Below are 26,840 nucleotides of genomic sequence, written 5' to 3'. Positions count from 1 at the left end.
ATGATCCCACCTATGTTGGGGTGGAGGGAAGCTGAGTGTCAGGGGATATTACATATGGTCAGCGTTGGAAGTGGAAAGGGTGATCTTTTCTGGAGAAGGGAACAGAGAGAAGGGATGGGATATTTCCATTGACCTGGGATTGAGGGCTCATGGAGAGGATCATGGGAGATAAATTTTTTTTTTTTTTTTTTTTTTTTTGAGATGGAGTCTCACTGTGTCACCCAGGCTGGAGTGCAGTGGCGCCATCTCGGCTCACTGGCAGCTCCGCCTCCCGGGTTCACACCATTCTTCTGCCTCAGACTCCCGAGTGGCTGGGACTACAGGCGTCTGCCACCACACCCGGCTAATTTTTTGTATTTTTTAGTAGAGACGAGGTTTCACCGTGTTAGCCGGGATGGTCTTGATCTCCTGACCTCGTGATCCGCCTGCCTCGGCCTCCCAAAGTCCTGGGATTACAGGCATGAGCCACCGTGCCTGGCTGGAGATAAATTTTTAAGAACTTGACCAGGCACGGTGGCTCACACCTGTAATCCCAGCACTTTGGGAGGCTGAGGCAGGCGGATCACCTGAGGTCAGGAGTTCGTGACCAGCCTGACCAATATGGTGAAACCCCATCTCTACTAAAAATACAAAAAGTAATTGGGCGTGATGAGGGGCACCTATAGTCAGTCCCAGCTACTCGGGAGGCTGAGACAGAATTGCTTGAACCTAGGAAGCAGAGGTTGCAGTGAGCCGAGATCATGCCACTGCACTCCAGCCTGCGTGACAGAGCAAGACTCTGTCTCAAAAAAACAAAAACCCCTTAATGAGCCTCGTTATTTTGTATGCCAGATTCTGGGTTTATATGTTCTTGTTTCAAATTGAAATAAGAATTAGTATTATTAGGACTAAAAGGTTTTGAGTTATTAAAAAAAACTGACTAATATTTTAGAAGCATGGGTTCAAAGGTAAAATAAAAATTACTAGGTGACTAAAGAGGCATATTAAATGGTGAGCTCTTTACAATGAAGCTGGACTTTTAGACTCCAGAGTAAGTCTGTTCCTATAACTCTTGGGTGCACTGATGCTCATCAGTGTGACTAGGCATTTAAACTTGAAGGTAGGGCTGTTAGTAGCTACCATTTTTATAACTATAGAGATTTGTGACCTACTAAGATCTCTTTTTCTCCTTATTTGATTAAACATTTTAATCTTATGCCATGTTTATTCTTCTGCCTAATTTCTCATTTCATATTAACATTTTAAAATAGCTTATGAGTCCCCCGGGAAGTTTAGAAACATACTTTCATTTTAAAATGGGAATTAAAATATACTTTATGTATTTTTTAAATGTATACCTTTACTGAGAAATGAACCTAATAAACATCAAACTCAATTTCTAACTTTATTATTTTTAAATGCCTGGCCCAATTGCCGGTTTTTACATAATTAAAACCTGTGCCTATAGACTTTGTGCACTGCTTTTTAAAATGTAACATTCCACACATGAGCCTTGGCACCATCGTGGAGCCGTGAGCCAGGGAGGAAGATGAAGACTGGAGTACTGGGATTGGGTACAGGGTTTGTTTCTTCTTGGTTCGTGGGGAAAATTGTCCCTTAGTTTGGGGGCGGGGGTGGGCGGGCAGGGTAGTTATCCCTTGGTATTCTGAAAATGACATAAAACCAAGTATCTAGTAATCAAGAAATTGTAGTAGTTTTTCTTTCATATTTAAATACCAGTGTGCTCATTTATATTTACTTATTTATTTATTTATTTTGAGACAGAGTCTTCCTCTGTTGCCCAGGCAAAGTTCTGACCTATGTGATTTTTGTCTCTGAAGAACTTCTTTTAACATCTTTTCCCAAGTCAGACCTACTGGTAACCAATCCCCTCAGTTTTTGTTTGTCTGAGAATGTCTTTATCTCTTCTTCACTTTTGAAGAATGATTTTACTAAAGAATTCTATGTTGGTGAATTTTTTCTTCCAACACTTAAGTATTTTACTCCACACTCTTCTTGCTTGCATGGTTTGTAAATAGAAGTCTGATGTCATTCTTATCATTGTTCCTCTAGATGCAAGGTGTTCTTTTCCTCTGGCTTCTTTTAAGATTTTTCTTAGCCAGGGACAGTGACTCACGCCTGTAATCCCAGCACTTTGGGAAGCTGAGGCAGGTGGATCACCTGAGGTCAGGATTTCGAAACACAGTCTGCCCAACATGGTGAAACCCCATCTCTACAAAATACAAAATTAGCTGGGTGTGATGGTGCATGCCTGTAATCCCAGCTACTCGGGAGGCTGAGGCAGGAGAATCGCTTGAACCCAGAAGACAGAGGTCACGGTGAGCCGAGATCACGCCATTGCACTCCAGCCTGGATGACAAGAGTGAAACTCTGTCTCCAAAAAAAAAAAAAAAAAAGATTTTTCTTTTTGCTAGTCTACAGTTTAAATATGCTATACCAAGGTGTAGATTTTCTAGTATTTATCCTGTCCTGTGTTCTCTGAGCTTTTTGGGTCTGTGGTTTGGTGTCTGTCATTAACTTTGGAAGATTCTCAGATATTATTACATCAGTTTTTATTGTTTTTGTTCCCTTCTCTCTTTTTCTCCTGGTATTTCCATTGTGGGTATTTACACCTTTTGTAATTTTCCCACAGTTCTTGGATATTCTGTTTCATTTTTTGTTCTTTATTCTCCTTGCATTTCAGTTTCGGAAGTTTATGTTGACATATCTTCAGGCTCATTCATTCTTCCCTTGGTTGTGTCCAGTCTACTGGTGAACTTATCAAAGGCATTCTTTGTTTCTTCATTTCAGTGTTTTTGATTTCTAGTATTTCTTTTTGAATCTTTGAGTTTCTATTTGATATAGTTTGGATATTTGTCCCCTCCAAATTTTATGTTGAAATGCGACCCCCACTATTGGAGGTGGGGCCTAATGGGAGGTATTTGTGTCATGGGGGCAGATCCCTCGTGAAAGGCTTGGTGCCCTCCTTGCAGTAATAAGTGAGTTCTCACTCCGTTAGTCCAGATAAGATCTGGTTGCTTAACAGAGAGGGCACCCCTTCCACTCTCTTGCTCCCTCTCTCACTGTGTGACATGCCTGCGCCCACTTTGCCTTCCGCCATGAGTAGAAGTTTCCTGAGGGCTCGCCAGAAGCCAAGCAGATGCTGGTACCATGCAGAGCCATGAGCCAAATAAACCTCCTTTATTTTTTCTTTTTATTATTATTTTTTTGAAACAGAGTTTTGTTCTGTCACCCCGGCTGGAGTGCAATGGCGTGATCTCGGCTCACTGCAGCCTCTGCCTCCTGGGTTCAAGCGATTCTTCTGCCTCAGCCTCCCGAGTAGCTGGGATTACAGGCGTGTGCCACCACACCCGGCTAATTTTGTGTTTTTAGTAGAGACAGGGTTTCATCATGTTGGTCCAGCTGGTCTCGAACTCCTGACCTCAGATGATCCGCCCGCCTCGGTCTCCCAAAGTGCTGGCATTACAGGCGTGAGCCACCACGTCCAGCCTAAACCTCCTTTATTAATGAATTACCCAGTCTCAGGTATTCTTTATAAGCAACACAAAACAGACTAACACACCATCTTTCTGCTTCCGTTACCCATCTCTTCTTGTATGACGCCCACTTTTTCCAGGAGAACCCTCCGCGTATTAGTCATGGTGGTGGTTAGTTCTCTGTCTGATAATTCCAGATTCTCTACCACATCTGAATCTGGTTTTTTTTCTTAGCATGCCTGTAATGTTTGTTGCTTTTAGAAGCTGAACGTGACATGTTGGGTCATAGGAACTGAGGTAGATGAGCCTTTAGTGTGAGGATTTATGTTTATCTGACTAGGAGTTAGCATGGATTTAACGACAGAGGAAGCTATATCTGTAACGGAGTCAGAGGCTTCGGTTTTCCTCTGATGTCCTTGTTTTTTGTCTCTGCTGTTGTCTTCGGTTTTCCCAAGAAAAATTCTTCTAAATGAAGCCTGTGTCTTATGTACGGCTCTGTGCTGTAATCCACAGATACTATCCCGGAGCCCTGTTGATGGATAACTTGGTGGTCAAGTACTGGGGAGGGCAAGAATCTTCCTCTTATGTTCAAATCCCTGTGTTTGGATGGGTGTGGGGTGATAGGCCAGAGTTCCTGGGATGCCTTTCGGAAGAGTTTCTGAGTCTTTTTTTTTTTAATCCCTTTACTTGAGACAGGAAGACTAGAGGGGGCTGGAGTTAGCAAGTCGCCCTTTCCCTGGTTGGATAAGGCTTTATTACAGCAGATTCCCTTGAGGCCTGGCCTTCCGTACAGAGAACATAACTAAGCTCTGGGCATATCTCAGAATGTTTACGTCCCACCCCCTCTACCAGAAGCCCCAGGGGAATCTTCTCCAACCTCCCCAGTGAGAATGTGGTGGGACTCCTAGACATAAAACTCATGAAAGTGTGGGGACCACCCACAAAGACTGACCCCCTGAAGTTTTCAACTCTCAGACTCCTCCATGCCAAGCCCCTGGCAATTCTTCCATTGCAGTGTAAGAGTTTCTGCCAGGAATGGCCCTAGCATTGGTCTCTACTCCCTGTGAACTATGAGTGTCTGCATCAGCCTGTCTGTCCAGTTTTCAGGGCACATCTTTACCCTGTGAGCTTAGTTCTGTCATGAATCTCAGAATTACTGTTTCTTATTTTAGCTTGTTTCCATTTGTTTAGCTTTTTCTTATAAGGGAGCGATGACCTCTAAGCTCTTAGACGTGCTGGAGTGGAAACCGGAAGTGCTTTTGCGATTGTTTTTGCATCAACGGTGACCAGATGTGTGTGTTCTCTGATGGATCAATCCTGATGGATGCAACATAAACTATAGGAGAAATGTCAGCACTTCAGACTGAGGTTCTCAGTATTCTGTTTAAGGTTTTGAAAAATAGAGGAAAATAGAGTATACTCTACAGGTATGTTCCCTTAGATAATAGGAGATTGACAGTTTTTCCTTTGAGGACTCTGGGACTGGGGAAAGAAAGGCTATGACAGAAGTGTTGAGGAATATATAGATGGATATGTGTAAAGTGCACCAAAAAATGGAGACTGCAGGCTGAACAACTGCATGTGTGGATTTTATTTCCAGAAAATAAGTACTCGCCCAGAAAATGGCCTGTTGAGGAGTGTGTGGGCCCATTTTTGTTGGTGTGTATCCTGAATTTTTTTTTTTTTTTTTTTTTTTTGAGATGGGATCTTGCTTTGTTGCCAGGCTGGTCTCAAACTCCTGGGTTCAAGCAGTCTTCCCACCTCAGCCTCCCAAGTAGCTGGGACTGCAGGTACAAGCCAGTGCATTATTGAACCCATGTGCTCCACGTGTCTGGACTCGGGCACCTCAGCAGCCAGTGTTTCTGTCCAGAACACTGGAAAGCGCAGTACCCACCGAAGCCTGTGGAGCAGGCACGCTACACAGATGAGAATACCACAGCTCCAAGTTATACTGCAGAAAGAGGTTAGGGAACTTCCCGGGGATGCACAGGTACTAAGAGGCCTGTCTGACATCATTGCATCTTCCTGCGGATTCTGTGACATTTGCCCCGTCTTCGTGTCCTTGAGTTCTCTATAGAGGCTGATCCAGAACCTTCTGCCTTCTGAAGCTGCATCCAATCTTTTCCCTTTCATGGTGCCTGGCCCTTCTCCAGCCTCCTCAGCCAGCCTTCCCATCTTCCTCATGAGCTCTTCTTCCTAAAGATCTTGTGTTCTATTACTCAGAGGTCAGCAGTCGCTTCTGACTTTTTAGCATGAAAAAAATCAATGTCCTTTGAGCAATCCATTCTAGACTTATATATAAAATGAAGGTGTATTTGTGCTGTGTCTAAAAGGGAACCCATTCTCCAAAAAAAAAAAAAAAAAAAAAAAACCACAATGTTCAGGTTTCTGCTTGCAACTCTTTTTGGCTTTTCACCTCCAAGTCTTCAGCCATGTCTCATTTTCTAAAATTGAGATTGCCAGAGATTTTACTGTTAAGTAAAGCGTTAATAATATTTATCCTGTTAACACACTTCTCCATTTCCCCCTTACCTCCCTCAACCACACTGGATTAACTGCCGGAGGTGGATAAAATCATTTTATTCCTCTCTAAAAAGAAATAAATAAATCTATTTAGTAGTGCAATAAAGAATTGGCACAGGCATGAACCCACATCAGAAATGCTAAACAAGGATGAATAGTCAGGAATACAAAATCTTCACTTTTCTTTTTTTTTTTTTCTTGAGACAGAGTTTTGCTCTTTTCACCCAGGCTGCAGTACAGTGGTACAATCTCAGCTCACTGCAACCTCTGCCTCCTGGGTTCAAGTGATTCTCCTGCCTCAGCCTCCCGAGTAGCTGGGATTATAGACATGCACCACCATGCCCGGCTAATTTTGTATTTTTAGTAGAGACAGAGTTTCACCATGTTGGCCAGGCTGGTCTCAAACTCCTTACTTCAGGTGATCCGCCCGCCTTGGCCTCCAAAAGTGCTGGGATTACAGGTGTGAGCCACCACGCCTGGCTTTTTTATTTTTTTATTTTTATTTTATTTTATTACAGGGTCTTGCTCTGTTGCCTAGGCTGGAGTGCAGTGGCATGATCTCAGCTTACTGCAACCTCTACCTCCCTGATTCAAGCAATTCTCATGCTTCAGCTTCCTAAGTAGCTGGAATTACAGATGTGCACTACCACACCCGACTAATTTTTATATTTTTAATAGAGACAGGGTTTCATCATATTGTCCGGGCTGGTCTCAAACTCCTGACCTCAGGTGATCCACCTGCCTTGGCCTCCCAGAGTGCTGGGATTCCAGGCATGAGCCACTGCGCCTGGCCGGGATCCTCACTTTCAAATACCACATTTCCCTGATTAGATTCAGATTGTGTGTCCTCAGCTGGAATACTGTCCAAGTCATTTTGTGTCCGCTGAATATAAAATTTGAACACACAGTGTTCATTTTCCTCTCATTTGTTATGTTAGTTTTGATTGTCCATTGAAGATGTTGTCTGATCTCTATGCTGTATAGTTAATATTTTTATCACGACTAGTAAGGAATTTGTGGGGAAAACACTTTCAGACCATACAAACCTCTCTTTCCTTGTCAACACTTGTGCCCTAGTTGAGCATCTGTTGATGATTTCTGCCCAGACAAGTCTTCCCTGCCCTGTGGTGATGATTTTCCATCTCTGTACTCCCTCTTCATTTACTGATTGGCACTGTGCAACTCTACTTCTAGCAAGAGCTGTCCCTGGTCCCCCATTTCTTTTTTCTAATCTGTTTACTGTGGACTCGCAGATTCCTAGACTTTTCCATGACTTGTAATTTATGACTGCCTTTATTTTGGTGCTCAAGTTGTCCCAGGATGAGCTTCTTCACGGCCAGTACTAGCTCCTTCAAGCCGGCTCTTGTGGCATACCCGCTAGTTAGTTAGTTAGTTTTGAGCACAGTGTACAGTAACTACAGTCTCCTTGTAAGACATTGATTAGGATGTAGTGCCGTTGTTATTTAAGTCAGCAGCTAGACACAGAGGACTGATCCATGCAATGCTCACCCTATCACTTATTTGGGGTCACCCCTACACGCACATTGGTTGTTCGTACGTGTTTTTCTTTTGGTTTTTTGAGACCATGCTTTGCTCTGTTGCCCAGGCCAGAGTACAGTGGCACAGTTGTGGCTCACTGTAGCCTCAACTTCCTGGGCTCAAGTGATCCTCCCTCCCCAGCCTCCCGAGTAGCTGGGACCATAGGCACCCACCACCACAACTAGCTTATCTTTGTATCTTTTGTAGAGATGGGGTTTCACTATGTTGCCCATATCCTGGGCTCAAGCGATCCTCCTGCTTTGGCCTCCCAAAACTGGGAGCTGTGATTACAGGTGTGAGCCACCGCACCCAGCTGCTTGTGCAGTGTTGGTGCTGACCGGAGGAGGGCACCTCACCTCCAGCTGCGTCCAGGGACTGACTGCAGGTTCTCAGATGCTGACAGGGCCTTTCGAATTTGGTCACATGTTTGTGGTTACCAATCTGCCTCCGCACTGATTCAGTGTGGGTGACTCTAATCTTTAGAGCCCATACTCGTTTTTTAATGCATCCTGTGTGTGTGTTGGGGAGCAGTTTGCTTTTACTTCCACTGTTTTCTCCTCATCCATTTGAAACTTGGAAAATTGTCAGAAAAATTAAGTCCTTTTTCCAATGACATTTTTATTTATTTTTTTTATATGTATATATCTTTTGAGACGAAGTCTTGCTCTGTTGCCCGGGCTGGAGTGCGGTAGCACGACCTTGGCTCACTGCAACCTCTGCCTCCTGGGTTCAAGCAATTCTCCTGCCTCAGCCTCCTGAGTAGCTAGGACTACAGGCACCCGCCACCAAGCCCAGCTAATTTTTGTATTTTTAGTAGAGACGGAGTTTTCCCATGTTGGCCAGGCTGGTCTCGAACTACTGACCTCAAGTGATCCACCCACCCCGGCCTCCCAAAGTGCTGGGATTGCAGGCATGAGCATGAGCCACCACACCTGGCCCCAATTATTATTACTATTTTTTTTTTTATTTTATTATTTTTATTTTTTTTTTAGAGTCTCACTCTGTTGCCCAGGCTGGAGTGCAGTGGCCTGATCTGGGCTCACTGCCACCTCTGCCTCCCGGGTTCAAGTGATTCTCCTGCCTCAGCCTCCCTAGTAGGTGGGACTATAGGCACCCGCCACCATGCCCAGCTAATTTTTGTATTTTGAGTAGAGACAGGGTTTCACCATACTGGCCAGGCTGGTCTCGAACTCCTGACCTTGTGATCTGCCTGCCTCAGCCTCCCAAAGTGCTAGGATTACAGGCGTGAGCCACTGCACCTGGCCTCCAATGATACTTTTAATCAATTTTACTTTAATCTATGCAGCATAGCTTTAGAACAGTACTAGATTGGCTGCTTCCACTTTTTACTGTCTGATTCCACTTGTAGTGATGTGTAGGAAGTAGTGCATGACTCAGGCATTGCTCTGCGTTCTCTGGAAATGAAGCAGGTTCTGATTATCCATGATCAGATATAAATGGAAAGAATCTTTATGCCTACATGTCCTATGCAGTTCAGGTGCATTAGTAATCTCCATCTGGTTCCTCTAAATTTGTACTGTGAACTGAAGAAGAAAATATATTAATAGTCCAATGACTGTATTCTTCTTCTTTTTGGAGACAAGGTCTTGCTCTGTCTCCCAGGCTGTAGCATAGTGGTGCCATCATAGCTCACTGCAGCCTCGAACTCCTGGGCTCAAGTGATCCACTTGCCTCAGCCTCCTGAGTAGCTGGGACTACAGGCATGTTCCGTGAAGCCCAGCTAATTGTTAAATTTTTTTTGTAGAGATGGGGGTCTCACTATGTTTCCCAGGCTGGTCTTGAGCTCCTGGCCTCAAGTGATTGCCCCGCCTGAACCCGAAAAAGTGCTGGGACTTGAGCCCCCACACCTGGCCCTGTGTTTCCAATGAAAATGTTCTAGGCGTTCATACCAATAATCTTCCTGAAGTTTTGTTCTTTTTTTGTTTTAACTCCATACCACCTATTGGCTAAATGCATCTCTTTATACAGTAGTGTCCAAAATGTTGGGCATATTTGTTCACAGTTTCTAAAATCACAGTGATACAACCATTAACCATGCTTTTTTTGTTGGGGATTTCCACAACCTGCTAGACAAGCTCTCGCAGAGCTGTAACACTCTGTGTGAATTATTTCTGTGAATATTGAGGAAAAATTGATGGTAGAAAATGTCTGAGTTATGTTGAGTTCCTGCTTTTGAAATACGTGTATATTGCCACTTATTCAGACTGAATCACAGTACTGTAATGACGGCGCTGAGTTTCTTCCCAAAAGGATGACTCCAAACATAACTGGGGGAGAAAGGAAGCAGGCACCCCAGTGTGCACAGCACAGTGGTGTGGTTCTTATTGGGGCGCATGCTTAGCTTTGCTTCATCTGAGTCCAGGCTGTGCCTGCTTCTCCGCACCCTTAGGGGTTTTTTTTCCCCCTTCTGAAATGTAATTTCTGAAAAAGTAGGTTACCGAACTAAGAGCAAACAAACCCATGTGGCATCACATTTTAAACATAAAGTAACACTTGCTCTATTTAAGATGAAACTTCTGCAGATCGAACATAAAGGGTGTTTTCATCTTCCGCTTCAAGATACTCTTTCGGCTACTTGCAGAATCGCAGCCAAGATGTGTGTTAATTCTTTCTGTGACCGCGGACTCCGCGGCGGCCAGCTGCTGTGAGGCCGGCATCTGAATTCCAGGAGCAGTGAGGGACAGGAATAACAAGGCCAGGTGTTGCCGGCCTGCCCACAGAGTGAAAGAGCTGCTTCACTGCGCCTCTCCCCCGCGCTGCGGGAAGCCACGGGCAGGAGCATGGAGCGTGCCCAGAGACCCGACCAGGCCGGAGCACCAGGTTCAACGGTGTTGGCATCCACCCCAGCACACACCTTGGTTTTGGCAGCACGCTTCCCAGAGATCCACATTATATAAGGTTGTGGAAATAAAGTTCATGAAAGAGAACAGTATGAGAAAAAAATGTGAATGCATTTCCTCTAGCTCAAATCACCGAATGCTTTGAGCCACGTTATTTTTAGATGTTTATTTATTTATTTATTTTAAGTAGATCTCCCTTGCCAAGAATAGAGTGTCTGATTTTCTAAATAACTGGAGTGGGTTTTGTTGTTGTTTATATTTCATCCCCAGTGAGGAATTGTTTGTGGGTTTAAAATAGATGTGAAAGTAACTGAGATTGTGTCTGAAATGACTGAGGGGCTATAAAATGGCACAGTAATGGAATTATGTTCTTGGCTGTGTGAAGGCGGCTTTTGTGAAGTATTCTGGTCTGTCGGTTTTCTCATGCCGCGTTCTGGAAGATGAAGCTGGCGTTGCTAAGGATGTGGAGTGGGAAGCTCGCTTACTCGGAGGGTGGAGCCCTGAGCACTGGGATGGTTCTGTCTTTACTCCCCATGTTTAGCCATAGAGTTACTCCGTCAGAGCGCCCCGTAAAATCCCACAGGGCTTAAGGACTAGGTTATATACCTGTCACAAACCCTGCAAGTTCTGCTTATCTGAGAGCTTCTGACCCCGCCTTGTCTAGGTAGCACCGTTTGCAGAGGGCTCTGAAGTACAGCTCGGGAGCTGGTTTCCCTGGGACACCATGGGGGGAGCAGGGGAGCAACATGTTATGCCTGCATTTTGGAAAGATCCCTGGCATCTGTGAGGAAGGTGATCCGGGAAAGAACAAGCTGGGAGTCCAGAGAGAGGATGAGGGATGGAAGCAGGCACTGGGGTTGGGCAGGCATGAGAGAGGACCTCCTCAAAAGCCCACGTGGTGGGACATGAGTGCTGGGGTTGGATGGGAGAATCCTCCGCCATCTCTGGTGGAACAGATCACCTGGTGAACATGTCTTGGTGACTTCACACGCCATTCCCCATGCCTTCTGTCCTGGGCAGGGAAGAGATCACAGAGCTTAGGAAGGGACATGGCTGCACCCTACAGGTGGCTCCGATGATGGCCTCGTATCCCCAAGGGATCGTCAGGTATTACACGTGGGTGAGAGGTTGATCCTTGGCTGTCTGGCAGCTGAGAGCTGGAATTAGAGAATGCAGGGCAGCCAGAGAGGTCACTTTGAGACATGTCAAGGATGAGGTGTGCCCGATGGGACGTCTGCGTGGTCATGTTCAGCAAGGGTTGAATCCTGAGCTGGGACAAGGGAAGCCTGGGTGGCCAGTGTCAGACTCACATGTCTTCAAATGTACCTAGAACAGGACACGATAGGGTCATTTGTATGGTGATCATAGCCGAGGCCATTGTCCAGTCTGTGCTTTCTCTCCCCATATTCTACCACAGTCCTCATTCTGATTCCTCCCCTGCAGCCTTTCAGTTCCCCACTAGAATTCCTTTTTTGCGGGGCAGGGAGACAGGGTCTCACTCTGTCACCCAGGCTGGAGTGCAGTGGCGCGATCTTGGCTCACTGCATCCTCCACCTCCCAGGTTCAAGCAGTTCTCCCACCTCAGCCTCCTGAGTAGTTGGGATTACAGGCACGCACCATCATGCCCAGCTAATTTTTGTATTCTTAATAGAGACTAGGTTTCACCGTATTGGCCAAGATGGTCTCGATCTCCTTACCTCGTGATCCTCCCACCTCAGCCTCCCAAAAGTGCTGGAATGACAGGCATGAGCCACCGCACCTGGCCTGGAATTCCTTTTTATCTGGCCACTGAGCTGTAGGATGGTCCGCCGGCACATTTTGCTGTTGGTCGGCATTGTTTGATGGTGGTGGTTCCACATTATTCTATGTGTTTCTCCCATTTCTTAGGTGTCAGACCCTAGGAAACCCATTTGGTTACTGCAGATAAGTTGGCAGAGACAGGCCCTTGTTCACCTTTATCAGATGTCACCTGTAGAAATGTGGCAGAGAGCTGGCGCACTGCCACTCACTGCAAAGATGTGATTGCAAACCCTGGGGCCTGATTGCTGCCCTCGGCAGTGAGGCTCCTCTGTCCTGGAGCATCCTGCCCGTCACGTGACTGCGCTTGGTTTCAGGGGCTGGTGTATTCCCAGGAGAGGCAAGGCTGCGCACTCTTCCTGCTGCGGGTTCCCCTGGCGTTAGTATTTTCCAAAACATTGTAAGAACTAACGTGAGAAAAAAGAAATAGGCTTTATCTCTCGTGCCTGACAGATAATCAGATTACTCTGGGGATTCGATAAAAATAAATCATTTTTTATTCCTAGAGTTAGCTACTGTGATGACCGAAGTAATCATTTGTGAGACAATTTCAAAATTTAAATCAGATATATAGAACTTGGCTTAGGGAAAAAGTACATATAGAAAGGGCCACGCGGGCCAGGTACGGTGGCTCACGCCTGTCATCCCAGCACTTTGGGAGGCCGAGGTGGGCGGATCACTTGAGGTCAGGAGTTCAAGAGCAACCTGGGCAACATGGTGAAAAACCCTCCCAGAAAATGTCCCAAAAAAATAGCTGAGTGGTGGTGCATGCCTGTAGTCCCAGCTACTCGGGAGGCTGAGGTGGAAGGATAACTTGAACCCAGGAGGTGGATCCTGCAGTGAGCCAAGGTCACGCCACTGCACTCCAGCCTGCATGACAGAGCCAGACCCTGTCTCAAAAAAACAAAAGACAAAACAGAAAGACTCATGTGAATTTGAAGAGAGTTTGCATTTGTCTGATTAATTATGTTGTAGAAGCTGTTTGCTCTCAGCTGTGTCCCCCTGGAAGCCACTGTGGGGACCCTGTCGTGCTCCTGATATGTCTCAGGGATGATGCTTAGAGACCCTGAGGACAGTGTATTTCTGTGTTTCCCTGCCCTGTTTCACTTTTCCTAATACTTTACAAAACTGTTCAATGGGCCTGGCGCGGCGGCTCACACCTGTAATCCCAGAACTTTGAGAGGCCAAGGCAGTTGATCACCTGAGGTTAGGAGTTCAAGACCAGCCTGGCCAACATGGTGAAACCCTGTCTCTACTAAAAATGCAAAAAATTAGCCGGGCATGGTGGTGCACACCTGTAATCCAGCTACTTGGGAGGCTAAGGCAGGAGAATAGTTTGAACCCGGGAGGCGGAGGTTGCAGCGAGCCAGAGTGTGCCTTTGCACTCCAGCCTGGGCAACAGAGCAAAAACTCTGCCTCAAAACAAAAAAATATACAGTGGCTTCCCGCTAACATATCTGCTTTTGTTCCCAGGACATGTCCTCATAGAGATTTCAAGTACCCACAAGAAACTCAACGAGAGTCTTGATGAAAATGTACGTGATCTGTGTTTCTATTTACAAAATACACTCGTTTCAGGTTTTAGAACTTATATTGCTTAAAGTCTCAAATCTGGTATGAATTTATTTCCTTTTGTTAACAGTTTAAAAAATTCCACAAAGAGATTATCCATGAGCTGGAGAAGAAGATAGAACTTGACGTGAAATATATGAACGTAAGTGCATGGTTTTCCTCCAGCCCCAGCCTTGGGCTGTCTGACCTCCCAGCCTGGGGAGAACTTGTTCCCACTGTTGACACATCAGCAGCAGACAGGAGTGAAGCTCCATGTTGATGATGCCCAGATGCATGAAACCGACAACCTCCCTTTGAGCTGCGTGGGCTGGTTTTCGCTAACACTTGGGATCTTATTAGAAAGCATAGGGGCCAGGTGTGGTGGCTCATGCCTGTAATCCCAGCACTTTGGGAGGCCGAGGCGGGTGGATCACTTCAGTTCAGTAGTTCAAGACCAGCCTGGCCAACATAGTGAAACTCCGTCTCTACTCAAAATACAAAAAAAATTAGCCGAGCATGGTGGCGCGTGCCTGTCATCCCAGCTACTCGGGAGGATGAGGCAGGAGAATGGCTTGAACCCGGGAGGCAGAGGTTGCAGTGAGCCGAGATCGTGCCACTGCACTCCAGCCTAGGCGACAGAGCAAGACTACATCTCAAAAAAAAAAAAAAAAAAAGCATAGGAAAAAGTATTACAGGAAATCACACTGCTTCCAGAAAGCATTGTCTTCACAGAACACATTCACGCTCTAGGACATTTGTGCTTGTGTCGCTGCAGCTGATGCAGACGTAACACTTCCTAAGCCAGCAGCACTTCAGGCTGTGGGTGGTGTGGGGGAGAGCGCCGTCTGGGGCTCCCGGCGTGCCCTGGCCCATCTGCAGAGACCGCTCCTGCATGGCGCCCCTTCTCTGTCCACTTTTGTCCATTCCAGCAGGTTTCTGCAGGTCCCCTTCAGGGTGGCCCTATAGCCCCGGTATTGAGGGCTCTTGCCATCTTCCCTTGCTGCTATAGAGTACTTAACTTTCTCCTGCCACCCAAAGTCCCCTTTCTGCTCACCCAGACCCCCGTGTGGCAGTGAGTGTGCGAGTTGCCCTGGAATCATCCCTCCCCTGTCGTCGTCGTGAGGACTGCGGCCTGGCTGCACCCTCCCAGCAGGAGGCCACAGGACCCAGACAGCTGCTAAGGTGCATTTCATGCCAAGTGATTTACATATGGTATCTAATTGTTATCCCTTCAGAAACTCCGAAACATAGACACCATTCTTTTTTTTTCTTTTTCTTTTTTTTTTTTTTTTGAGGTGGAGTCCTGCTCTGTTGCCCAGGCTGGAGTGCAGTGGCGTGATCTCGGGGCTCACTGCAACCTCCACCTCCTGGGTTCCAGCGATTCTCCTACCTCAGCCTCCCAATTAGCTGGGATTACAGGCACCCACCATTGCACCCGGCTAATTTTTGTGTTTTTTAGTAGAGACGGGGTTTCACCATCTTAGCCAGGCTGGTCTCAAACTTCTGACCTCGTGATCCACCTGCCTTGGCCTCCTAAAGTTCTGGGATTAGAGGCGTGAGCCACCGTGCTGGCCAGACACCCTTCTTATCTGCACTTCACAGATTATAGACAAAACAGGGATTTGAATTCTGACGCGGGTCCCTTTAAGACCCTGTGTTCGCTGGGCGTGGTGGCTCACGCCTGTAATCCCAGCACTTTGGGAGGCCAAGGTGGGTGGATCCATGGTCAGGATTTCGAGGCCAGCCTGGCTGACATAGTGACACCTCGTCTCTACTAAAAATACAGCTGGGTGTGGTGGTGTGCGCCTGTAATCCCAGCTACTGGAGAGGCTGAGGCACAAGAATTGCTTGAACCCAGGAGGCGGAGAATGCAGTGGTGTGATCTCGGCTTGCTGCAACCACCTTGGTGGCTAAGTGCTTTGGATAGGACTTTGAGACTTTGGGTGGCAGAAGAAAGTTAACCACCCAGCATCAAAAAGCCTTTGAGGAAAGAAGGAATAAAAGAAAGAGAAGATGTCCTCAGAGACTTGCCTTCTGGTCGGGGGCTCCTCATTTAAACAGTAACCTTTAGAACAAAGCCAAGATGTTAAAGTTGAATGAAGGAGGCCATGTGAACTGAGGGGTGAGAGTTCTAACTAGTGTGTGGATGGTGTGAACTGCAGGGTGAGGGTCCCAGCCAGCACGCAGATGGTGTGAATTGCAGAGTGAGGGTCCCAGCCATTGTGCAGATGGTGTGAACTGCAGGGGTGAGGGCCCCAGCCAGTGTGAGGATGGTGTGAACTGTGGGGTGAGGGTCCCAGCCAGCATGCAGATGGTGTGAACTGCAGAGTGAGGGTCCCAGCCATCGTGCAGATGGTGTGAACTGTGGGGTGACAATCCCAGCCAGCATAAGGATGATGTGAAATGAGGAGCGAGGGCCCCGGCCAGTGTGAGGATGATGTGAACTGTGGGGTGAGGGTCCCCAGCCAACATGCAGATGGTGTGAACTGTGGGGTGACGGCCCCAGCCAATGTAAGGATGGTGTGAAATGAGTGAGGGTCCCAGCCAGTGTGTGGATGGTGTGAACTGCAGGGTGAGGGTCCCAGCCATTGTGCAGATAATGTGAAATCAGTGAGGGCCCTGGCCAGTGTGAGGATGATGTGAACTGCGGGGTGAGGGTCCTAGCCAACATGGAGATGGTGTGAACTGCGGGGTGACGGTCCCAGCCAGCGTAAGGATGGTGTGAAATGAGGATTGAGGGCCCTGGGCAGTGTGAGGATGATGTAAACTGTGTGGTGAGGGTCCCAGCCAACATGCGGATGGTGTGAACTGAGGGGTGAGGGCCCTGGTCAGCATAAGGATGGTGCGAAATGTGGGCATGGGGACCCCGGCCAGCAGGAGGATGGTGTGAACTGGTGTGGGTGTGGGGGCCCCAGCCAATGTGAGGATGGCATGAAGTGAGGGTTTCAGGGCCCCGGTGAGCCACACACAGTAGAAGTGTGAGCAAAAGCAACTGTGTGACAACTTGTGTGGTGCCACAGTAAAATAAGCACAGCCATTTAACCTACAGGCAACTCTAAAAAGATACCAAACAGAACACAAGAATAAATTAGAGTCTTTGGAGAAATCCCAAGCTGAGTTGAAGAAGATCAGAAGGAAAAGCCAAGGAAGCCGAAACGCACTCAAATATGAACACAAAGAAATTGAGGTGAGCTTTTCAGCAATATCTTGTTTTCTTTTGTTGTTGACAATTTGTATAGTTTATTTTTTTTTTTTTTTTTGAGACGGAGTCTTGCTTTGTCACCCAGGCTGGAGTGCAGTGGCGCGATCTCGGCTCACTGCAAGCTCCGCCTCCTGGGTTCACGCCATTCTCCTGCCTCAGCCTCTCCGAGTAGCTGGGACTACAGGCGCCCGCCACCACGCCCGGCTAATTTTTTTGTATTTTTAGTAGAGACGGGGTTTCATCATGGTCTCGATCTTCTGACCTCGTGATCCGCCCGCCTCGGCCTCCCAAAGTGCTGGGATTACAAGCGTGAGCCACCGCGCCTGGCCCGACAATTTGTATAGTTTAAGAGAGGTTGGCCGGGCATGGTGGCTCACACCTGTAATCCCAGCACTTTGGGAGGCTGAGGCAGTAGGATCATATGAGGTCAGGAGTTCGAGACCAGCCTGGCCAATGTGGTGAAACCCCACCTCTACAAAAATTAGCTGGGGTGATGGCAGGTACCTATAGTCCCAGCTACTCAGGAGGCCGAGGCAGGAGAATTGCTTGAATTTGGGAGGCAGAGGTTGCAGAAAAAAAAAAAAAAGAAAAGTTTTGAAGTTGATGTCATGGAAGTGGGGAGTAGAATGATGGTTACCTGTCATTCTCTAGATAGCTGAGGATGGTCAGTGTGTCAACTGGGGGGTGGATGAAGGAGAGGTTGGTTAATGGGTCCAAACATAGAAATAAGAAATAAGTTCTAGTGTCCAATAGCCGAGTAGGGTGACTATAGTTAACAGCAATGCATTATTTCAAAATAGTTAGAAGAGAGGTCTTGGAATGTTCCCAACACATAGAAATAATAAGAACTTGAGGTGATGGGCACCCAAGGACCCTGCTTTGATCATTATCACATGTGCCCTATAAATATATAATTATCAGTTTTTAAAAATAAGCATTTTGACTGAGAGCTGAAGGCTGTAGAGTTTTCCTGAGTTAAGTATAATTAATCAGTGACCTCCTGCCAAAACATGGGCTTTTTATCCTGGCTCTGAAAGAAGAAGGGACTCTCCATAATCAGTGTTAGTATTCCCATTGTACAGATGGAGAAAATGAGGCTTAGGTTAAATCATATTAGTCCATTTTCATGCTGCTGATAAAGACATACCCCAAGACTGGGCAATTTACGAGAGAAAGAGATTTAATGGACTCACAGTTCCACATGGCCGCGGAGGCCTCACAATCATGGCGGAAGGGAAGGAGGAGCAAGTCACATCTTACATGGATGGCAGCAGGCAAAGAGAGAGCTTGTGCAGGGAAACTCCCCCTTATGAAGCCATCAGATCTTGTGAGACTTATTCACTATCACAAGAATAGCACGGGAAAGACCTGCCCCCATGATTCAATTACCTCCCACCAGGTCCCTCCTGAAACACATAGGAATTATGGGAGCTACAATTCAAGATGAGATTTGGGTGGGGACACAGCCAAAGCATATCACGTATTGTTGGCATTTGGAACTGGGTTTAAACCCGGAACTTTCTGGTTCCAAAGCCCATGGTGCTTTCCAGTAGGACATGATCATATCTCTGGAGTACAAAGTAATATTTGTGCAAATCGCCCCGTGGGAATGTCAAGCCCTTGGGCAACTTCTCTCTGCACATGAGTCAGAGACCTCAAGGAGAACAATGGTATCTGCTTAGGTCAGGTTACAGCATTCTTTCCTCTCATGTATTTACTCTATTATTTAAATAAAGCAGGCATAAAGATGGCAGAAGATAAACATCAGGCTGCACTCTATCTGATGCTCATGTCATACTTATGTAATTATAATTATTTTTTTTTTTTTTTTAGTACGTGGAGACTGTTACTTCTCGTCAGAGTGAAATCCAGAAATTCATTGCAGATGGTTGCAAAGAGGCTCTGCTTGAAGAGAAGAGGCGCTTCTGCTTTCTGGTTGATAAGCACTGTGGCTTTGCAAACCACATACATTATTATCACTTACAGGTGGGTGTGCTGGCAAATTGCCTTGAGTGTATTAAAAACTTTATTTCATATTTAAATGCCCCAGAAGGCTGGGCCATGGCCCATGCCTGTAATCCCAGCACTTTGGGAGGCTGAGGTGGGCCTGGGCAACATGGCAAAACTCTGTGTCTATAAAAAATAGAAAAAAGAAAACTAGCCAGGCATGGTAGCATGTGCCTGTAGTCCCAGCTACTCAGGAGGCTGAGGTGGGAGGATCCCTTGAGCCTGGGAAGCTGAGGCTGCAGTGAGCTATGATTGTGCCACTGCACTCCAACCTGAGCAACAGAGCAGGACCCTGTCTCAATCAGTCCATACATACAGAGACATACATACATGCACTCCACTCACCTTCCACACATGCCCAATATAAAGCAGTGGGCCATTTTGCCAATGAAAAGATCCCAGAGAAACTGTGTTTGGCCAACTTGAACATATAAACTTATAGAAATACAGCTGAAATGGTCAAATGTCCATGTATAATGTTTAATTAATTAATAATACACCCATATTTAAAGTCCTTCATAAAATAATGCTTCATCATTGAAAAATAGCACGTGTTTGCTCTTCTCACCTGCGAGTCAGCTTTCCCCAGGCCCTTTCTGATGTGTCCTCAGCATCAGTGTCTTCACCATGGCTGCTGGTGAGTCCCAGCGGGCTCAGGTCTATCCCACCTGGGCGATTTGAGATGCTCCCTTCCTGGGTCCATGTCCGGGGGTCACAGGCAGCTCTGCCCCAGCCCACGGGCCCCCATTCACGCACATCAGGACAGCTGGGCTCAGTGATGCATTCATTCCTCTTGGTGGTATTGGTTCCTGGTTTATTCAACCGAATGACCTCATCACCCTCCTTCCAACACACACAGCTGTGAGGTGCGAACCCCCAGGAATCATTATGCAACACACGTCACATCTCCTTCCCTTTGTTTTAAATTATGAACTCTGTTGGGCCTTTGTAAACATCCAAAACTAGTACTGGTTGAGATCAGAAATTCATTGTTGTTCATAGTAAAGTTAGAGAATGTTCCAATATAGGAGAAGCTTTGCAAGAGCTTGAATATAAGTCAGCTTTGTCTTTGTTTTAAAGGAAAAATACTTTGGCCTTGTATGTATGCAAATGTTGTATTTTCTGTAAACTTTTTACAACTTTAAGGAATATTCAGGATTGGGCATGGTGGCTCACGCCTGTAATCCCAGCACTTTGGGAGACCAAAGTGGGTAAATCACTTGAGGTCAGGAGTTTGAGACCAGCCTGGCCAACATGGTGAAACCCTGTATCTACTAAAAATACAAAAAGTAATCACGTGTGGTAGGCACCAGCAATTCCAGCTACTCAGGAGGCTGAGGAAGGAGAATTGCTTGAACCCAGGAGGCTGAGGTTGCAGTGAGCCCAGATCACACCACTACACTCCAGCCTGGACAACAAAGCAAGACTCTGTCTCAAAAAAAAAAAACGAAGAAAAAGGAATATTCAGCTCCCTAAACTAAATAAGATTTCAAATGAGTACAGCAGGCCAGGCACAGTGGCTCATGCCTGTAATCCCAGCTCTTTGGAAACCAAGGCAGGAGGATCACTTGAGCCCAGGAGTTCCAGACCAGCCTGGACAACATAGCGAGACCCTATCTCTACCAAAAGAAAAGAGAAAGTTTTAATTAGCCGGGTGTGGTGGTGTGCACCTGTGGCCCCAGCTACTCAGGAGGCTGAGATGGAAGGATTGTTTGAGCCCAGGAGTTCAAGGTTGCAGTGAGCTGTGATTGTGCCAGTGCACTCCAGCCTGGGTGACAGAGCCAAAATCCTCTCTCAAAAAAGAAGAAGAAAATGGTTACAGCAAAGGAAATAATTGCTGTATTAGGTGATCACTTTTGTCAACAGCACGTCTGTACTAGTTTCGGGAATGTAGAGTTCACTTTAGAATCTTCTCTTCCCAGAGTGAGGGCATCCTGTGGCACTGGGGTCGCAGGCTGGAGAGGACAGAGGTGACCTCGAGGTTCTCTTCCTGCATGACGTCCCCACCGTGTCATGAGGCAGCCTAGCACCTTTTCAGGGAGCTCCAGTTATCAGCAGAGTCTTTCTTAGACTTAACCATCGGTCCCAGTAATGCTTTATAGAGTGACGCAGACCAAATCTGCTCCTTTCTATACTGGAAGTTTCTTCAAGTATCTGAAAACTGGTTTTGTGACTTCCCTTAATTCAGCTAAAGCACCCCAGTCCTTTCTGTGGAGTTGGGATGAAGCAGGCCCAGCAGCTGGTCCATGGTGCTGCAGAGTGTCAGGGTGACAGTTGGGGGTGGGGTGGCATTTGGGGACAGGGTGGTGTGAGAGGGGCTTTGCCCTTCCCCAGTACTGACATCAGCCCCCCACCACTCTTGATAAACTCAGAGGCTGAGTAAAAGCAGTGTGAGTGCCATGCACACAGCCGCAGGACAGGCTCCTGCCTCCCCTTTCCCAACCAGAGTGCTGTTCAGAAAAGGTGTTCACTAGAAGCGCTTGGGGGAGCCTCTGAGAGTCCAGTTGTCAGGAGCAGAGCCAGGCTTGTGGGTGCTGGAGGGGCGCTCTGCCTCCAGGGTTGCGAGTTCTCGCCCCTGCTGGTCAGGTCTGCTCTGCAAAGCCTTGTTTGGCCTGTGGTGGGGGCGTCCCTCAGCACTGCCCACCACTCACCCACAGTCCCTCTTCCCCATAGACAGACTCTCAGGACAGTGTCTGATTAACTTCTCTAATGTCTGAATCAGTCAGAGTCAACTCCCGGGCCGGTGGCCTGTGTTGGAGGCACTGCTTTTAGTAGGAGTGGGAGGGAGAAAGTGATGGTTGGCGTTTCTGGGGCCACCTGGAAAACGGGATTCATACAGATTGCTCACTCCCTCCCTTTGAGTTTCTGTTCTTGTTCTTAACCATTTACCATCCCCGTATTAGTCCCATGCTCTATATTCACACTGAGGGATCAGGAAATTTCCTTTTGAGTCAGAGCCTTTGCCCCTCTCAGCTGGTGAGACACAGCTGATCCTCTAGGTGCTTAAAGTGCTCACCGAGTTTAACCCAGAGCCCCCACACTCCTGGTGCTAAGCCAGTAATCTGTTATCAGCGATATGACGTGATGTCATTTTTCTTAGCTCTTCAGACAATCTTCTTTGTCTTTAGTCGTCTTCTTTTGGCTTTGCAGTCTGCAGAACTACTGAATTCCAAGCTGCCTCTGTGGCAGGAGACCTGTATTGATGCCATCAAAGTGCCAGAGAAAATCATGAATATGATCGAAGAAATAAAGACCCCAGCCTCTACCCCCGTGTCCGGAACGCCTCAGCCTTCACCCATGATTGAGAGAAGCAATGTGGTAGGAACCAGTTTTCTCTTCCAGATTTCAATCATGTGTTTCCTAACTTGATCTGGGCCAAATTTGCCTGTGTTGGTGGGAATCACAGGTCCTCCTTTATTACTTCCAGGACCACCTTTTCGCACCTCTATCCCTTTACCTTTAGGGGTGAAGGTAACTGGGCACATGTTTGTTTTTTGTTGTTGTTGAGGTGGAGTCTTTCGTGCTCTGTCGCCCCAGCTGGAGTACAGTGGAGTGATCTCATCTCACTGCAACCTCCACCTCCCAGGTTCAAGCGATCTCCTGCCTCAGCCTCCTCAGTAGCTGGGATTACTGGGGCACACCATCATGCCAGGCTAATTTTTGTATTATTAGTAGAGACAGGGTTTTGCCATGTTGGTCAGGCTGGTCTCAAACTCCTGACCTCATGATCTGTCTGCCTCGGCTTCCCAAAGTGCTGGGATTACAGGCATGAACCACCATAAGCTGGGCACATGTTTTATTCTATGTTTGGCGCTATTATCTTTGTTTTGGAAATTTTATCCTTACTGTTTTGTTTTTTTGGTTTTTGAGACGGAGTCTTGCTCTGTCGCCCAGGCTGGAGTGCAGTGAGTGGCGCAATCTCGGCTCACTGCAGGCTCCACCTCCTGGGCTCACGCCATTCTTCTGCCTCAGCCTCCCGAGTAGCTGGGACTACAGGCACCCCCCACCATGCCTGGCTAATTTTTTCGTATTTTTAGTGGAAACGGGGTTTCACCATGTTAGCCAGGATGGTCACGATCTCCTGACCTCGTGATCCACCCACCTCGGCCTCCCAAAGTGCTGGGGTTACAGGCGTGAGCCACCGCACCCAGCCATACTTACTGTTTTTAATTGTAATCATTCCAACTAAGTTTACTCCCAAGGAAGGAAGTATAGGTGTCTCAGAATAAATTAGACACTCTGATGGCATTCATCACAACGTAAGGCACTTCAGGAAAAAAAATAGGCGTCAAAGTATTCACAGTAATGAATTCACACATTCGTAGTTTGCTGATCTTTGAACTTGGGCTCTTTGTGGAGACTGGGATGCAGCAGGTACTTTGAACACATGGATCCACTCTTTCTGCCCATCTCAAACCCGCTGAAATGTGGCCAGGCATGGTGGCTCACACCTGTAATCTCAGCACTTTGGGAGGCCTAGGCAGGTGGATCACTTGAGATCAGAAGTCTGAGACCAGCCTGGCCAACATGGTGAAACCTCGTCTCTACTAAAAATACAAAAAATAGCCAGACGTGGTAGTACATGCCTGTTATCCAGCTACTCGAGAGGCTGAGGCACAAGAATCACTTGAACCCGGGAGGCGAAGGTTGCAGTGAGCCAAGATCGCGCCACTGTACTCTAGCCTGGGCAACACAGCAAGACTCTGTCTCAAAATAAATAAATAAATAAATAAATAGCCTATTATTTAAAAAAAAAACAGCCTTGGGAATCTGTGTAATTCCAGTTCTGCATTATACTAATATTGGACTAATAAAGAATTTTTCACAGGTTAGGAAAGATTCCAACACCCTTTCTAAATGCTCACCAAAGATGCCCCCCGCTCCTTCAGGCAGAGCATATACCAGTCCCTTGATTGATATGTTTAATAACCCAGCCACGGCTGCCTCAAATTCACAACGGGTAAATAATTCAACAGGTAAGAGATTCAGTCTGATTTATTTGAAGATACCTTTTACATTTGTTTTAAGATAAGCTGTGAAATAAATATTTTGGATAAATGTATTGCAAGGTCTGGGGGTAAACAAGCAGGTATGGTGGATACATTCAGCCCTGGCTTTGCAGAGCGTGAGTTCAGAAGAAACACAGGAGTAGACTGTGAGACGCTCTGATAAGTGATACATTTCTCTGACATTTACCAGTTCTACGCACTGACTGATGTTTATCCAGAGTAAACATACTGTTGAGAATTATCTATTTACAAATAAATGGAGGCCAGGCATGGTGGCTCACACCTGTAATCCCAGCCCTTTGGGAGGCCAAGGCAGGTGGATCACCTGAAGTCAGGAGTTTGAGACCAGCCTGGCCAACATGATGAAACCCCATCGCTACTAAAAATACAAAAAATAGCCAGGCGTGGTGGTGCCTGCCTATAATCCCAGCTACTTGGGAGGCTGAGGCAGGAGAATCGCTTGTACCCAGAAGGCAGAGGTTGCAGTGAGCTGAGATCACACCACTGCACTCCAGCCTGGGTGACAAGTGGGAAACTCTGTCTCAGCCAATCCATCAGTCAATCAATCAATAAATAAGAAACATGCATAGCCTCGCTGTGTGTTCCATATTTGGTGGCAATTGTAATAAAACTTTTTTTGCAATAAAATTAGCTATAAAAGTTCACATTGAAATGGGAAAGGTTCCTTTGTCCCCCTTGCAGGGCCTGCGATGGAGATGTGGCTCGCCTCTTCAGTGCCCCCGTGCTCAGACCTCTAGAGGAGTAGACAGACGGCAGGCTGTGGGGCTCCCACCTCACAGCAGTGTCTAGGGATGAATGTTTACAGCTGAAGCCCCAGTGGGCGCATGTTACCGTGAGCACTTTTAGTTTTAGTTTTAGTTTTAGTCTATAGGTGGCTTGTGTTAACCAGCTCAATTACACCCTCTACCTTGTCACAGGGAAAGAGGGTTTTCTGTATCCCGGGTTCTTGCCTTGGTGTACCAGAAGAATCGGATCACACGTGGGCTTGGAGAATGAGTGCAAGGTTTTATTGAGTGGAGGTAGCTCTCAGCAGATGGGGGAAGTCAGGAGGGGATAGAGTGGGAAGGTTTTCCCCTGGAGTCGGGCCACTCAGTGACCTTGGCCACCTGTCGCAGCCAAACTCCATGTCATTCTGTTCAGTGGCCTGCCAGCGTGCTGGAGCCTGTCGGTGCCTCCCTCTTGACACCTAGCCACTGTGTTTGTTCCTCCAGCAACGTGCTCCTTTCAACGTTTGGCAGCTTGTGTGTCTGCCTGCTTAGGGTCTTGAGGGTTTTTATAGGCACAGGATGGGGGCGTGGCAGTCCAGAGTGGTCTTGGGAAATGCAACATTTGGGCAGGAAATGCCTGTCCTCACCTAGGTCCGTGGGAGTGGAACCCTAGCCAGAGACCACACCCTCCTCTACCCAGCACTTTCCTTCCAGTTCCGTATCATTTAAAGGGACCACACTGTTCCCTTCCCAGCACTTCATAATTATCAACATGACAAAATTATGATCATTAAGCTTACCAATAAGCTTGGTTTGAAATTTCTTTTTTTTTTTTTTTTTTTTTTTTGAGATCAAGTCTCACTCTGTTGCCCAGGCTGGAGCACAGTGGCGCGATCTCAGCTCACCACAACCTCCGCCTCCCAGGTTCAAGTGATTCTCCTGCCTCAGCTTCCCAAGTAGCTGAGACTACAGGCATGCACCACCAAGCTTGGCTAATTTTTGTATTTTTAGTAGAGACGGGGCCTCACCATGTTGGCCAGGCTGGTCTCGAACTCCTGACCTCAGGTGATCCACCCGCCTGGGCCTCCCAAAGTGCTGGGATTACAGGTGTGAGCCACCATGCCCAGCTGGTTTGAATTCTAATCAGTGTTTTTCATCATCTCTAACAGAGCACCGCATGCTCTGTGAAGAACTTAAGTTCCAACTTGGATTTCTTAATTCTGTTGACTATATTTCAACAAGTTGGGGCCGGACACAGTGGCTCACTCCTGTAATCCCAGCACTTTGGGAGGCCGAAGCGGGCGGATCACGAGGTCAGGAGATCGAGAGCAGCCCGGCCAACGTGGTGAAACCCCGTCTCTACTAAAAATACAAAAACTAGCGGGGCGTGGTAGCTCACGCCTGTAATCCCAGCTACTCGGGAGGCTGAGGCATGAGAATCACTTGAACCCAGGAGGTGGAGGTTGCAATGAGCCGAGGTCGTACCACTGCACTCCAGCCTGGGTGACAGTGCGACAAAAACAAAAGTTGGAGCCAGTTACTGTCTGCAGATGTTGCCGGCTGCTTCACTGGTCAGACCCCATCCTTCTGCACAGTCTTTAGCACCCAGGACTCTCAAGACCTGTGCCGTGGCCCCAACCCATCCACGTGGGGTGTCTCACAGGCCCCCATGGTGTGAAGGTTGCAGCAGTCAAGCTGTTTGTGAGAGAGAGCCCTGTACCAGAACATGTGAAGCTATTGGGCAAAAGAACAGAGTTTTCCAGAATGATGACTAGGATGGCCCAGCAGAGGAAGATGATGGTGTGTAGGCATTTGCCTTTGAAGGAAGTCCTGTCAGTTAACTAAAATACACAGTTAAAGTATGTAATACTGTATGCATCCCAGTGATTCAGATGACTCTGGTTCTTACTGGTAAAAGCAGAATGAAAATTGCTGGTGGAGGGTTGGGCGCAGTGGCTCATGCGTGTAATCCCAGCACTTTGGGAGGCCGAGGCAGGTGGATCTCGAGGTCAGAAGTTCAAGACCAGCCTGGCCAATATGGTGAAACCCTGTCTCTACTAAAAATACAAAAATTAGCCAAGCATGGTGGCACACACCTGTAATCCCAGCTGCTCAGGAGGCTGAGGCAGGAGAATCACTTGAACCCA

The 26,840-nt window shown here is 47.1% G+C and overlaps 1 protein-coding gene across 9 annotated transcripts in view; it reads left to right on the top strand.

The window, feature by feature from the left end:
* The window catches only part of BAIAP2L1 (BAR/IMD domain containing adaptor protein 2 like 1), a 110,303-nt gene that overhangs the window by 67,241 nt on the left and 16,222 nt on the right, over positions 1 to 26,840 (top strand). For all 9 annotated transcript variants that reach the window (XM_055292354.2, XM_055292349.2, XM_063646165.1 and 6 more), the window contains exons 4-9: positions 13,670 to 13,731; positions 13,839 to 13,910; positions 16,797 to 16,934; positions 18,783 to 18,935; positions 22,107 to 22,274; positions 23,785 to 23,932. In XM_055292354.2, the coding sequence (XP_055148329.1) occupies positions 13,670 to 13,731; positions 13,839 to 13,910; positions 16,797 to 16,934; positions 18,783 to 18,935; positions 22,107 to 22,274; positions 23,785 to 23,932 (741 nt within the window). The remainder of the gene's footprint in view (positions 1 to 13,669; positions 13,732 to 13,838; positions 13,911 to 16,796; positions 16,935 to 18,782; positions 18,936 to 22,106; positions 22,275 to 23,784; positions 23,933 to 26,840) is intronic.

This window comes from Symphalangus syndactylus, chromosome 9 (assembly GCF_028878055.3).
Source record: "Symphalangus syndactylus isolate Jambi chromosome 9, NHGRI_mSymSyn1-v2.1_pri, whole genome shotgun sequence".
Classification (NCBI taxonomy): Eukaryota; Metazoa; Chordata; class Mammalia; order Primates; family Hylobatidae; genus Symphalangus; species Symphalangus syndactylus.
Note: the sequence above shows the minus strand (reverse complement) of the source record. Positions and strands in the feature narration are given on the sequence as shown.